The sequence below is a fragment of the Sardina pilchardus genome, chromosome 14, assembly GCF_963854185.1.
Source record: "Sardina pilchardus chromosome 14, fSarPil1.1, whole genome shotgun sequence".
Classification (NCBI taxonomy): Eukaryota; Metazoa; Chordata; class Actinopteri; order Clupeiformes; family Clupeidae; genus Sardina; species Sardina pilchardus.
The window spans coordinates 21,479,945-21,495,146 of NC_085007.1; the positions used below are offsets into that span (position 1 = coordinate 21,479,945).

Genomic DNA, 15,202 nt, shown 5'->3' on the forward strand with positions numbered 1-15,202 from the left:
ACAAGATCTTCTTGGCACAAGATCTTCTTCAGTCTCTCAGTACTGGCTTTAATTATTTTCTTGGCTCTTGACTGACATCTCCTGGTGTACATTTCCTGAAGACTGGGTAGTGTACTCCAAGCCTACCTTACACTAGACTTTGACAAGATTTGGGAAAGATTCTTGAAAGATTTGAAAGAGTCTTTTGAGTAAAGCTTGAATGAGGGGCATAAAGACTACAGTCTTTCAAGATTTTTTCCCAAATCTTGTCATAGTCTGTCAGTGTACCGTAGGCTTTAGCTGTTTTCTCTGCTGACCTCACTCTCTGCAGGGCTTTACAGTCTTCAGGCCAGCGGAAGTGGCCTTGTCGATAAAAGGTTATTGTTAGTGTTATTGGACAAAGGTGTCTACCAAATAGCCTAACCATAACCATAACCATAATTTAAAAGGAAAAGCTGCTACATTTGTTATTAGAATTAAATTAGGCCTTTGCATGTGTCAAAGAAAAAAAAAACATGAAGAGAACAGTCATGATTGTACATTCAAGTATCATTGCATAGGAAATGTAAAGTAATACATTTGTAACAACATCTTTCATTGTGAAAGAGTTCCCAACAGGACAGCATGCACTTGTTTCAGTGTGTGTGTGTGTGTGTGTGTGTGTGTGTGTGTGTGTGTGGGAACAGAGAAAGGTAAGTGAGAAGGAAAGTAACACAGAGACAATTCCCATGAGCATTCTTGAGCATGAGTTTACTCCAGTTTACTCAAATTCCATCACCATACCATAACCCTGCGGATGACACAAGACTGAAGATGATCTTATCCTGGAACATGACAGAGACCCAAAGCAATGATTTCATGTTGTGGCTTTACTTCTCACCTCATTACCTAGATAATTAAAAATGTTAGGGATAGATGTCGACGAAATTTTCAGGGAAGGTCTAAAATTACCCAAGGAAGAAACTATTAAATTGGGAGTGATCCATATTACCGTCTGGATCCAGGAAGTGTTTATGTTTTTGCTTGGTGGAGGTCTGCTCTCTCGGAGTGCTTTTCTGTGTTTGTGTTTACATTACATGTCAGGCATCTCTCTCTCTGTGGGTTGGATCATCCACTCTTTCACCCCGCTTTCATCCCGCTCAGAGGCGCAGACAACATCACCAAATCAAAGACAGAAAGTAAATGCACAAAGTAATTGCACAAATGATACAGTGTCATAGTTTGGGGTTGTGCTTAGATCGGCAATTAATGATCATTGTCATAGTTGATTAATCTGTTAATTATTTTTATAGGTAAGGTAAGGTAAAGGTAATGTTTATTTATATAGCGCATTTCACGTGCACAGAGTGCAACCCAAAGCGCTTGATCAATCCATTAGTTGTTTCATTTATAAAGTATCAAATTGGTGGAAAGAGTGGTGTTTGTAAGTCCCTTTGGATAAAAGCCTCTTTCTAAACCTCCACCTACTGAGATGGAGACTCTCGGGTGACAGATAACTGACAGCGAGCCAACTGTTGCAGGAAGGATGTGGCTAAATGGTGTTTTAAACGGAAACACAGGAGTTGTCACAAATGTGCCATGTCTCGTGTGATGTACCCATAGGTCTTTTTGGTGTTTTCAGATAGGAACCTGAATGTGCCACGCTCACCACGAGGTTCAGCGTGAAATCGTGCGCTGTGGTCAAAGTTCAACAATGGGGCAGCAAACAGTTGTTGTACCACGCAAGCCATTGAAAACAATGGGGGTTTTTTGATGCTGTTTGATGCAGTGGTGCTGTTGACGTATCCTTGTGTAAGACATTTTACCCCTCCACCTCATTTATTAATTTTCTCACTTTTCTGCTATCCCAAACCACAATCAAACCAGCAGGCTTTCCCCAACTAAAGCCTACCTTACACTGACAGACTTTGACAAGATTTGGGAAATATTCTTGAAAGATTGTAGTCTTTTAACTAATGCCCCTCATTCAAGCTTTACTCAAAAGACTACAATCTTTCAAGCATCTTTCCCAAATCTTGTAAAAGTCTGTCAGTGAAAGGTAGGCTTAACAACTGTGTTCCTGACTTTCTCTTAGCCTTCTTTCCCTGGTGCCATACTATCACCTTCGTCTCTTTCAGTGGCTCACAAACAACCATAATTACCACAGTTTCTAGGCTGGGTGAACCCTGCCTGAACTTTCGATTTCGGCTGGCAGCTCAGTCTGAAACCTGCTTATCTATCTGCACTGTTCCCTGCCATAACCTTTGGCTCCAATCAGAAACTAGCTCATCCAAAAGATGCACCGGATCGTTGGTTTGATTGGCTGAAAGACTATCCAAGCGTACAGAGTCATTTGAACGATGCCCATTGATCACGCCTCTTGTGCAGTAGGAACAAAGCGCAGCCTCCCCATCCTAATGTTCAATCTGAAAAGATTGAGCTTATGGTGATAACCAAACCAGCCTACACAGTTTCAGTTCCCTTTGGAATGCAGGCCACTGACCGACTCCTCGATAAAATCCCGGGTCTTGAGCTGGCCTATTGTTTTAGCTCCAACTGAGCTGACTGCAAATGGTGATTTATACCTCCAGACTACGGCCTATATTCCATTGTGTGGGGGTGAATATCAGATAAAATACTTTAGGATGGATTTTATTTCATTTTACAAATGTTTGCGATGTTTTAAATGTATACAAACATGAATGTACAAAACAGCATTAAAAGGAGGATGGAAGAGAAGGCAAACACAGTTCAGTTCAGAGGAAAGACATCTCTCCATGATTCTCTAGAATAGTATCTGCCTTCCTCCAAATCTACACTCCCTGAAAAAACACTCAGCTTAGCTCGTTCTCCTCCACACACTTGTTCTCCTCCACACTTCCTCCTCTGGTCCAGAACAGAGCCATTGAAAGAGTGTTGTGTGACACTCTCTGATGTCGCCACCACACGATCAAATGTTTCAAAAAACCTGTGCTGAATGGCTGAATGGCAGTCGGAAGGGATGTATTTCTGGAGGTGCTGGAGGGTTATTAACTCATTGACCACTGACCAAGAGATTGGCCGTTTGAAGTTCCAAGACTCCCATAACCTGGATACTGGCATGGGAAAGTGCTGCCATTTTTTTTACATGGTCGCCACTTCTCCAAGGTATATACCGAATGATTAAAGAAAAGAGTGTTGTGACTCAACAGACAACATAGCTAAGTTACTCTTTGAGTCACAACACTCTTATCAGAGCAGTTATGTTGTAATACATGCATATTTTTTTATCTCAAAGTCACACACTCAATGCAGTTGTGGGAATCTGTGTAATCTGCACTCATCATCTCTGAGTTGCAACCACCCTTTCCTCATCTCTGTGTAACATTGAGGAGCCTCCTCAGCTTCCTGGATCTTTAACTTTATCTCTCTACATGTGTGTCTCATCAGTCTGAGTGTTAGAGACATGAGTGCTGAGAGGTGTGAAGACCTCTCTCTCTCTCTCTGTCATCCTTTTCTTTCACTTATGATAGGATACGAAAGGAGGAAGGCAGAAAATGAGAAAGCAAGTATGATTGAACCAGAGAGGAAGAGAAACAGAGAGAGAAGTAGACAAAAAAGTTTGAAGAGCTCTGGTTCCGCCAGTCAGCTCAGAGGCACATCTGTGGGGTGCACAGCCACATGCAACTGCTCAACCACGAGAACTTCCGGAAGACGCCTGACTCAAGCACACGGTTCCTAAGGTAAGAGTGCCACTCGCATTCATTGATTCATTTCACTGATTCATGACATGCCGTTCCGTGTCAAAACAGACAAATCTTCATCCATGTCATTAATCACATTAGAATTACTGTGTGAGGACAGTTTCATTCTTTGGAAAACAGACATACTGAACACAATTACTGTATATGATAGCTGCATTCAATCCAATCTAATCATGAACTACATGCTGCTGCTGCTGCTGATGCATGATGCTGTCAAAAAAATCAGACACGCCTATGTGTGAACGCACCTTGTTACAAAGGCGCATTATCTTTGAAAAGATTGTTTTTTTTTGTTGTTGTTGAGCTAATCCAATTAAAGCTGAACTTGCTGGCATTGCACCTTGTTTACTTTGGTTTCTCCAGCATGTCTCAAGTAGGCATAAGTAGACATGGGGAAAGTTTGTATGTATTTGTGGAAACAGGTGCGCACATCCTAACTATATTTTCACTTGTGCCAGACAAACCGTGTCAAAGAGAGAGGTAGATGGTATGCATACTATATGAGCTCCAAGAAATTAAAAACATGCATTGCAGAGCACAGAAGTCACATGAACAAATCCAGTGACAGTCCATTTCAAGATAGATAGATAGATAGATAGATAGATATACTTTATTGATCCCCAAGGGGAAATTCAATGCACTGAAGCATAATATTTCCATTCTTTGATACATTGGGTTTGAACAGATCTCCATTCTCAGACTAGGGGGAGATATAAGCAATCTCCAAAGAGAAGCTTTTTATACTGTATGCTTCAGACTCCAAAGGGTCTAGACATGTATTTTGATCTTAAACCTTTCTTCTGATTTTTCCACCATGTCACCAGTAAAGCCGGTCTCTTGATATGGCATAGCTTTATTTTAAACACATTCAACACAAACAATAAATCAAGGCATAACAAAATCCCAACTGGTTACGTTGTATTTACCGTAAGTCACAGATGAGGACATACAAACAACTTCAGATACCTTCATTCTATGTTTGCAATGGCCACCAGACCATAGTGCTTTGTTGTGGTGGTGTTGCATAGTTACAAATAGGCTTGGTTGTTGATCGGCCACTGTGGCAAAGCTTGTACCAATAGCACAAGTGAGTCATTTAACACCTTTCTTGTATGGGAAATGAGTCTGAGCATTGTCACCAGTGGTAGCTACACAAGACGTGAGCTGGCGTGAACTTGTGGTTGGCGTCTTTGTGCTCTTTTATGCTGTCTGATGAAGCAATGGTGGACTCAATGGCATCATCAAAAGATATATATAGAAAACATGATTGATTGACATGATTTCGGCGCTGTTACAATACATTTTGGTACATCTCCACCCTAACCACATCCACTCCAATATGGCATACCCGCCCACACACACACACACACACACAGACACACACACACACACACACACACACACACACACACACACACACACACACACACACACATACTTATTCTGACAGACAGTAGCAGCACCGTTATCATAGGAAGTTGGCCTCTCAACCCCGGAGATGGGTGAGGGGTGAAGGCTGTGGGCGTGGAGCTTTGCTCATTTTGAGGAGCAGCGAAAAAACATAGTTTTATTTTCAGCGCAACAAACCACCACTCATGTCTGTGATTCAGCTCTCGCCACAAGCATGAGACAAGCAGCAAAAGAGTCAGACGCCAAAGAATTAAAGTTCTACAGCGACCTACATGGTTTGGTAATGTTAATTCCACCTCTTCTAGATGTCAGTGTGTTTGAACAAAACAACTCTTTGGCAATAGTGAATCTCACGCAAAATAAAAATGAATGTGATCTGTAATATTCTTCAACTATGATGTTGAAGAAAATTCTTGTCTTTCAATTTTAATTGAAAAGGCTGGATTTTTTTTAATATGGTCCAACTTTCCGTCAAACATCAGTTTAGAAATACAGCTGACCTGGTTGAACTTCTTTATCAGAGAAAATACATCATGAAGTAACAGTCTGCCAACAAATATTATATACAATTTTAACATCATATAATAACTGGTATAGCTGTAAAACTATGCAACCTATTTAACCAGTCTAACTTAAAGTATGTTAACCCAAGGAACAATATAACACTACAAGGGAGAATAATAAACACTACAAATATTATATGAAAATGTATACATGTATATGACCATATTCTTATGGTGGGAAAACCAACACTTCTTTCCACAGTTGTCTACTTCTGCAGACATTCAACATTGGAAGCATATGTCAGCATAGAGTCTATGACCAGTTGCCATGAAACATTGTTTTTTGTACTTCAACAGATGTAGATTAAACAAAACAAAACAAACAAACAAACAAACACAACATATATAAGGTTTAGTTGTTAGGCCTTGTGAAACAAAATGTTTTTTTCTGATTGTGAAACTATACATATTGTGAAACTATTGGAAAAGAAGAAATAAGCAGAGGGCTCAGAATATCTTTGTGAATAACATGTCTCATCTCCAACTCTTACTCATCTCTAACTATTTGTTCTGTTTCTCACAGTGGTTATACCCTATCTGGATATCTACCATGACGATTAGCTTTCCAAAGAAGATCTGGATATCTACCATAAGAGTTAAAAAGAAAGCCCTCTGTGTACTGCTGTGTACTGCTCTGTGTACCTTCTGTGTACTGCTCAGTTCTTCATCTTACTCCATGACTCTATTGGATTATGAACAGAGAAACTCTTTCGACTTTTCAATCACAAATACTACCATCCTGCTCTGGCACTGGCCTTTCAGAAGGTCATACAGCTTGGGTGAAAATGTGTGTTTGGAGCAGTATGGCTATCGTGGATGCCTCCTGGTGGATAATCAGTCCATGTTATCCGGGGCAGATCTGGTGGTCTTCCACAATCGCGAGTTGGCATCAGGTCAGCAGAGGCTGCCATTGAACATCTCCCGTCCGCCTGGCCAGAAGTGGATCTGGATGTCCTTGGAGAGCCCAGAGAACAATGGGAATCTCACAGGCCTTGAAGGTCACTTCAGCTATGTCATGACCTACAGACGGGATGCGGACATACCCATCCCATATGGAATACTGGTGCCGAAAGAAGCAAGCAATGACAGCACAGTTGGTGGCTACTTGGTGTCAATGAATAAAACGCACCAAGCCTGTTGGGTTGTGAGTAACTACTCGAAACGACATAAGAGGTCTGCTGTGTTTAGCCAGCTTAGAAAAGTAATTAATGTGAAAGTGTATGGGAAAATTACGAAAAACCCTTTGGACGCAGAGTCTCTGTTACCCACAATCTCTCGCTGCTATTTCTACCTGGCGTTTGAAAACTCCATCTCCAGAGACTACATCACAGAGAAGTTTTGGCGCAATGGCTTACTAGGGGGAGCAGTGCCAGTAGTTTTAGGTCCACCACGGGAAAATTATGAGGCTTTGGCACCAAAAGACTCCTTCATCCATGTGGACGACTTCAATTCCATTAAGGAGCTTGGAGAGTTTCTGAAGAATCTGATTGCAAATAAAGAACGCTATGCCTCTTATTTTGCTTGGAAACATCGGTATTCTGTTAAACTGTACACAGACTGGCGGGAGAGGCTTTGTTCTATCTGTCCTAATCTCAGCAAATTAAGATCACAAAAAATATACCATGACATTGCTGCAATGAAGAGATAAAAAGCACAAGATTGATATTCTAAATAATACTTGATTTTCTAATCGTTTTATATTTTGTGCTTGTGCAATATACTGTACTCATTTTGTTTGTGCACCATTTTGTTCCAACACAGTTCCAATACATTCTACCTCTAATGTTGATCTGCTCTTGCCTAATGCCTGGGTCCCAGGTGGATCTGAGAGCTAACTGAATTTGCTCAGGCAGAACTGATTTCCACCTAGCCAAAAACTAACCGGACCAATCACAACCGTTGCTCCAGTATGGGGCAGGTTGACTGTAGAGCAACGTTTAGACACTTTTTAGACACTTTTTGCACATAACCAATGTCTGTGCCGGTCACATCAGTAGTAATGATGAGAATGTGTTTTTTCTTGAAAAATAAATAATTGAATGTAAAACATTTGTTGAAGATGTGTTTGCCATACTTCTGAAAGGATTCAGTAAGAGTTTAATGTTAAAGATAAAGTTTAACTTAACAATGGTTAATCCCCTTGGTTATCAAAAATGAATTAAGGGTGTCCAGAGCATTTTAATACAGAAATGTCCTGTATATTAGCCGCATTGCGTACAAGCCTCAGGACAGTGTTTTATGCCAGTTAAAAGAAACAAAACCTTACTAATACCATATTAACAGCCCCTGTGTATTAACTTCATAGCTGAAGAAATATTGCTATCAAAATCAGTGCATAAGCCATGGCTAAAAAATTGGGAAATTATGGTAATGTTCCATTACTGTTCAGGAGGTCCTTTTGCAACAGCCTGTGTGTCCGAGGATCGAGGCCGTATAAACTCTAAATGACCATGCGATCCAGTGGAGTGTGAGCGTGACTAGAGTGCCTAGATTAGAAAGCTAGGCACTGCATAGATCTAGAAAGCTAGATACCGCGTTGTCAGAGTACTATTAGGTGGCATAATGTAAACATGGCCAGACTATTGCTGGGGGCAAACACCTATACTGTCTATGAGCAACACTAGCCGGAAATCAGAGACATCCGTCTGACTTCCAATCAGAGGCATCGGTCTCTCTATTGGCCTCTATTGATCGTTGATCCAACCATGATGGCAGTGCTTACGCACGTTCTGGAACCCAAGGTGGTATCTAGCTTTGTAATATCCATGAATGCGGATGCTTTGAAGGGTCTCTGACCCCATATGGCACAGCAGAGCAGCCAACACAGCTGGAGAGGGAGGAAGATGTAGCCTGTAGCAGAACAAGGCCAATTACGGAAACTAGACACAGCTCCCATGAAGTGATTGGAATTCCAGATGATGTATTTAATGGCTACATTCACAAGAGGGCAATATCGCCATCAACCAAAAGAAACACTTAAGGCTTAGTGTCTCAATAAATTATTCAAGACTTTCATTTACAGTATGTAGCAACAGTGACACAGCAGCTTGAAAAGTGACTCATTTGAAAATGCAGGTGTAAACATAAGGCACATGACTACTCCACATAAGAGGCCATTAAAAGACACACACAAGCATAAACAGATATAAAACTAAAGATGTCGACCGTGGAGGTAAAAACAAGCATTAGCAACTGAAAGGTGAAGATTTGTTTTACATGCAGCGTTAACAAATGAAATGGTAGGAGAAATGACGCAAAATGAAGAGCACTACTTGATGTCCTCACAAAACACTCCTGTCTAGTGAATGCACTCACCCTTTAAAAAAATATTTTTTAAAACAGCCATTCCGTAAGGGACAGCATTTCAGCCACATATACAATTCATTTGGGTTTTTAAAAAAAAACCTGTCGCGTTCACATATAGAGGAACATATTTCATTATTAAAGCATCCAAGTGATTTTAAAATGCATGCTGACCTTGTGTTGAGTACTTTTCCGGTCACAAAAATGTCAAACACACATATAAAATGAACATTGACCAAAATAAACATTTGAAAAAAAAAAAAAAAGGGAAAAAATCCAACTTCCAGCTCTTGGTGTGCAATAGCTTCAGCAAAAAAGCTCATCAAAATTGCCATCAGCTACAAAAAGGCCACACACTGGAAACTAGTGACACCTCTCTTTCCAGCAACCAGGACAAAAACACCCCAAGCTGAAAGGCTTGTGACCAACAAGACTGAACCATTTAGCGCACCCAGCCAAGAATCTAAGTGTGCACACATTTAATTTGCTTGCATGGGTGGTGTCCCACATAGTCATCGGTTATCAGTCTTCGTGTAGAGCAACTGATGTTCCATCACTTGTACCAACGCTCTTTGGTACAGTGATGGAGATGTACCGGTTCAAAGGAGAGGGAGGGGGGGGGGGGGGGGGGGGGTGTCTGGGTTGGGAATGCTACGGCAAGCTCCAGTTAGCTGGGGAGGTGACCCACCAGTCCAGGATGCAAGGCCTGTTTGAAGACATCTGCTCGATGGAGAGGGGGCATGTACAGGGTCGGGGTGGAGGGGTGGGTGTTGGTCGGATACCCCTGACCCGGGTGGATGTTGGGGCCCATGTGAGGTGGGGGTGGGCTCTGCTCGTAGTACTGGTTCTCCGCACACTCGTCATCGAAAGGCAAGGCCAGCCGTTTTCCCTTCTGCCTGCGGTTGCAGAACCACACACGCACGACCTGCCCGAACACACCACAAGCACACGGTTATGACCCATTCGTTAAACCACAGGTTCACTGATGCAAAGTGAAAGTCTGAGAGTCATACTGCTCATACAAAGTCAGGGATATTTGGCTTTTGGGTGAAATTTGTAGGCCTTTGTTTCAACAAATTGTTTGAGATGATGAAATCACTATTGCATGCTTCTACTTAAATGCCCTACCTTCATGATATTATACCACTGTAGCTTGAACTTATTACATTTGCCATGAATTTCACCCAAAAGACAGATCCCCAAATTGTTGCCAACCCCCAGTTTAAGAACCACTGCTGAGGATACAGCAAAACTAGCTGCTTTGATGTTTGCATGTTCTGTAACAGACTGCTGAGGCCTATTGACACTTTTGGTTTAAACAGGCTTAACATATACAGGGTGAGCAGACAGACCATGAAGTCCTTATCATAACACTGTCCATCAAATAAAACATTGTTATGAGCTCGATTATTGAATTCAGAATGTAGTGAACTCACATCTCGCTCAAGGCCGAGGTCATCTGAGATATGGGTGATTTCCTGGGTGTTGGGCTTGGGGCATTTCACAAAATATGACTCCAGGGCAGTACGCACGGTTCCCTCCAGGCTGGTCCTCCTCTTCCTCTTTCTGGTGTCCACAAACACACGCTCGATTTTATACATCTGGAAGAACAAGGCCATTAGCAACCATACTGGCCAAATACTGTTGAATGCTACACATGACTTCACATAATCCCTGCAACATACTCGTGGTAACATGGAGGAGTGATCCTTGCCTCAAGTCAGACTTCACATTGCCCACATGGTGGCGTTAGGTGATGAATGATATGTGGCTAAAGTATCATGTGAAATGTGACAAATTTGCGTTTAAACATGGCGAAGTCTTATTCCAGAGACATCACTCACGTCTTGAGGGTTCTCGGAAGTCTCTGCATCATTGAGCCATCTTTGCAATAGTGGCTTGAGCTTGCACATGTTCTTGAAGCTCAGCTGAAGCGCCTCGAAACGGCAAATCGTCGTCTGGCTGAACATTTTACCTGAACAAGTAATACAAAAAAAAGTGTACGTTAACGTAAACTGGTTATACTTTAAGCACATTGATTTTTAGTAGGCCTCTAGGCCACTTCAGCCTGTAAGAAGAGTTAACTGAAAATACTTACCATAAAGATTACCCAATGCCAATCCAACATCTGCTTGTGTGAATCCCAAGGTGATGCGCTTGTGTTTCAGTTCTTTAGCAAACTGTTCTAATTCTTCTGTGGTTAGATTCTCCTATAACAGCAATAATAAAATAGTCTGAATTTTATATCAGCAAATCAAAAATAAACCGTACCCAACACATTGGCTTGATGCGCAAAATAAACTGATTGAAAGGTCAGAGTTGTACTCACCTCTTCCTCCGAGTCACTGCAGCCACCGCTAGAAGAACCGCTACTTCGCGCCGTGGTCTGTGCCTGGGTCGTTGGAACAGTTTGCGCGGAACTCCCGCTATAAAACCCAGCTGTAGAAAACGTATTTCCAGGCGGAGATGGTGAAAGAGAAGGGGATGATGCAGAGGACTGTATCGTTTGAGTTGCGGCTGTGTTGCCGGGCGCGGTGATGTGCGAGAGGCCTGGCCAAAAAGATGGATTCCAGGGAGCAGAGTAATAGACGCCGTGGGCAACGGAGGTCGCTGATGGTGGAATTTGCAGCTTTGTCTCAGTAGCATACTCGTCATTTACCTCTTTTTCAGTCTTTATCTCGGGCATTTTTATTTGCTCCCTTGTCTCAGCAATTGGCGGACTGAGGTTTGCAGGCTGGGTAGCCGTTGTAGTGCCGGCTACCTGACCGGTGTACTCCGGAGCAGCGAAAGGGTACCAATGTTTGGGCTGCGTAAAGTCCCCAGCCTGTACCTCGGATGCTCTATAGTCACCACTAACGGCAGGGAACGCAAAGAAAGCCTGTGGAGGTGGAGGGGTGATTCCATTGAAAGAAGATTTGTTGAAAAGTAGACCCGGGTCTTGTAGCATGTGCTGGAACTGAAGCGATGCGTTTCCCAGTCCATCTTGCCCGATAGCTTGAGCATACATTGCTCTGTTGACATCGAACGACCTTCCGTTGCAGTCTGCTGCTGGACTTTGGGTTCTTTCAGACATCTTCAGGATTAACTGTAAAATAGTCTATGTCTTGGCAGGCAAGTCAACAACCTTGGATGTAGTCTTCTTAAACTTCTAAGTATAAGTGACAAATCCCTCCATCATTGGAAGAAGAGTAACAAACCAAGTGAAATCATTCACGGCGTAGGCCTACGCGAGATAAGGTTCCTCAAAGAAGGCAACAGGTCAAGAGGCGGACTTGTGTGGAAATGCAGGCATTCGCTGTCTGGGCGTGAGATCAGTTTAGTCCATTCGTTTAGAGAGTCCACCGCCACTCACTTCACTTTCACGCGTGCAGATGCCCACTTCTGACCTCAACAGGTTTTCTTAATCAGCCGTGAGAGGCCGGAGTCGTAATTGCCTGCTCTCTCATTGGCCACCCAAGACAATAGGCCCCAGCTGATGGTGAAGTTGTGAATGAACTTGATTTCTTCTCTGGGCGTGAAGAAGTCAAGACAAGAAAGGGATTGGCTAAACTTTGGGTAGTAATTAAATGGGTCCATTTTATTTCCATCTATGTCCCAGTATTATAATCAACCGAGGTGTTTCATATGAAAACTTAACGCCTCGAGGATGCTTGCCTATTCTCTTCTAAAGTTGACGGGGAATTATTCACGATCAACTATTAGGCTGACACTGTTAATCCATTTCGTGCATTTACATCAAAACAATGAATTTTCTAGAAGCTACAAATTCATAGTAGTGGTATTTACAGGCCAATTCATTGAACTAACTTAGTTGAAATAGGATTTGCCTTTAATCACTCACGTTGGTATTCAAATTTACCATCACTGGAAAACTAGTCTACATTTACAACATGCAAACATGAAAACGATTAATTTGCTCTAAGGGCTACACTATTTGGATTCAGTTGTGGAAAAGCCCTGGTTTAGGCCATACTTATCGCTGCATCACTATGGTATTAGCATTTTACTTATTAGTGTAAGCTTTTAGCTACTACTAATGTTCAAATTCCTACAGTTAATGTTTTGTTGTGTAAAAAAATGATTGTGATCCATTTCAATAAACTCGGTCCTTCAGGCTACAATGGCTGAGTAGGTCAAGGTGTAATTTTGTCTGATAAAAAGGACCAGGCGCCCCTCAAGTAAACAACCACGAAAGAGGCTAAATGTCTGAATGTGTCGCCTTCAATATTATGATAGCCTACTTATTTCGCTTGTACGCCACATCAGTAGGCTGTAGCGTAGCGTAAGCCCACTATTTTTCTAGACACGCATTTCATTAGAACTTGGAAAAAAACAGCTCAGCATACAAAGACACGTCTCCGGTGCAATTGGGAATATTCTTGCAAACGCATACAGCTGTGTCTTCCCCCAACCGATACGGTCGCTCCAGATTGGGGCAGGAAGACGCGCCGCAGGAAGGTAGTGGGGGGTATTGTGCAACAAGGCCCGGGGGCACCCCGCAGCTCCCAGACCCAAAGTTGCGATGGCCGGCCATTAGCTGCCTTTCAAGCGGAACAATACGTCGCTACCCTTTGATTCCGCACCCACCCCCTTCTCCTGAAACAAACACCATCCAAAGGTTTCGCTCTCAACACAAGGACATTGTTGCCAAATCATTAAGATTTTTTCACTGGAGAGCAATATCCAGAGGGACCACAGATAGAGTAAAACCTGCTTATACTGTGCTTATTGGTTTATAACAGTCTGTCAGACAGACCTATTCTGACTCAGCATCTGATACTCATAAGTTTCCACCATCCTCCAACCGAGAGCACCATCCAGGCACACCCAGACTTCTCTGTGCCCCAAATTGAAACAATGTACCCCCTACCATCAAACACACTTGGCTCAAACAGACCCAACCTAAGGACACAAGTAAGCTCCCCACTCTTCCCAAATACAAAGCCAGGGAAGAAGCACAGAGGAGTGCCTGGTCTCTGTCAAAGCCTTAAAAGACATCAAACCCTTGCTACAGGTATTGTGTGGAGCCCATGGACTTGGGTAGGGATTGTGATGCAAAGTGTAGACATTTGAGGAGAAAGTGGCTGGCTGCTCGGGAGATTTGAGTGAGTGGTGCTGGGGGAGAATGGCGAACAGGGCTGCGGATTAAATAGAGGAAAGTTACCCAGGAGGATCTTCCTTTTTCTCTCTCTCCTTTTTTTGTGGGTTTGGTGGTGGCATGAGGGAGCAAGCTCTTACAAGCTGAGTTCTTCTTTTTGGATGATGGTTAGTGCATTCAACCTGACCTGAAAACGTGAAGGTCAACAAACCTCTGTTCTATTCTGATCATTTCTGATCATTTAAGTGTTTTGTTTTGTATTCTTATTCCATCCCACTCATGTGCTCGAACTCTACCCTCTTACATTGTGACAAGACAACAACAATTTCACTCCGGCTGCTCTGGACTGTTGATAAACAATGACTTGCAGACACAATAGCTTCAGCAGACCGCCCTATAACGGGTGTGGAGCACTGTGTTCATTCAGCAGGAAGCCCTGGCTTTTTATGGTATCAACAGTAAACAAACAAACATGTAACACTGAGATCAACACAAAAGTATTTGTCACCAGGACATTATGATCTGTAACGACTGGCAAGACTGCATATGTATTCTCACACTAATGTATATGCCATCAATGCTTACCGTAATTTCCCAACTATTAGCCGCGGGTTATACATTGTTTTTGCTAAATTTCTTCAGCTTTGAGGTAAATACACAGGGGCAGTTAATATGGTATTAATATAGTTTTGTTTCTTTTAACTTGCATAAAACACTGCCCTGCGGCTTATACACAATGCGGCTAATACACAGGAAATTACTTTATCAGTGCATTATCTTGTTGTCAAATCTGCATGTTAAACTCAGTGCAGACAAGTTCTGATAACTGATTGTAAAATAATCATTTTACAATGATTTGCCCCACTCCTCCTTTATGAATTCAAGAAGTGCTGTTGGTTGTGAAATATCATACATAAACAAGTATGTTTCATTATGACTTATTTGTGTTTTTTGTCGTTTTATACTTGATCCTTGATGACCACTTTCAACTCCAAGAAGTCCAAGTCCTTTTCACTCAATACAGTTTTTCCACCCCCGTCCCTCAGCCCGGAGCTACAAACTGCACTGGAGACCCAACCCTCCTGTGTCCAGACCCTCCTCAGAGAACCAGCCCGATGGCTTTTTAA

General features: G+C 42.4%; 2 protein-coding genes across 3 annotated transcripts; one reads left to right on the forward strand and one right to left on the reverse strand.

The window, feature by feature from the left end:
* Positions 1-3,426: 3,426 nt before the first annotated feature.
* On the forward strand, positions 3,427-7,717 carry LOC134100868 (alpha-(1,3)-fucosyltransferase 7-like). 2 transcript variants are annotated; one of them, XM_062554337.1, is made up of 2 exons: positions 3,427-3,680; positions 6,198-7,717. In XM_062554337.1, exon 2 carries the CDS (start codon positions 6,225-6,227, stop codon positions 7,320-7,322), a length of 1,098 nt encoding a protein of 365 aa, XP_062410321.1. In that variant the 5' UTR covers positions 3,427-3,680; positions 6,198-6,224; the 3' UTR covers positions 7,323-7,717. The 2 variants fall into 2 exon arrangements, with proteins under 2 accessions (XP_062410321.1, XP_062410320.1); XM_062554336.1 differs by lacking the exon at positions 3,427-3,680 and adding an exon at positions 5,287-5,391.
* Positions 7,718-8,574: 857 nt separating this feature from the next.
* On the reverse strand, positions 8,575-12,355 carry pou5f3 (POU domain, class 5, transcription factor 3). The gene is made up of 5 exons (XM_062555016.1): positions 11,307-12,355; positions 11,076-11,187; positions 10,822-10,952; positions 10,414-10,578; positions 8,575-9,902 (listed from the first exon to the last, which is right to left on the reverse strand). Exons 1-5 carry the CDS (start codon positions 12,048-12,050, stop codon positions 9,645-9,647), a joined length of 1,410 nt encoding a protein of 469 aa, XP_062411000.1. The 5' UTR covers positions 12,051-12,355; the 3' UTR covers positions 8,575-9,644.
* Positions 12,356-15,202: the final 2,847 nt, after the last annotated feature.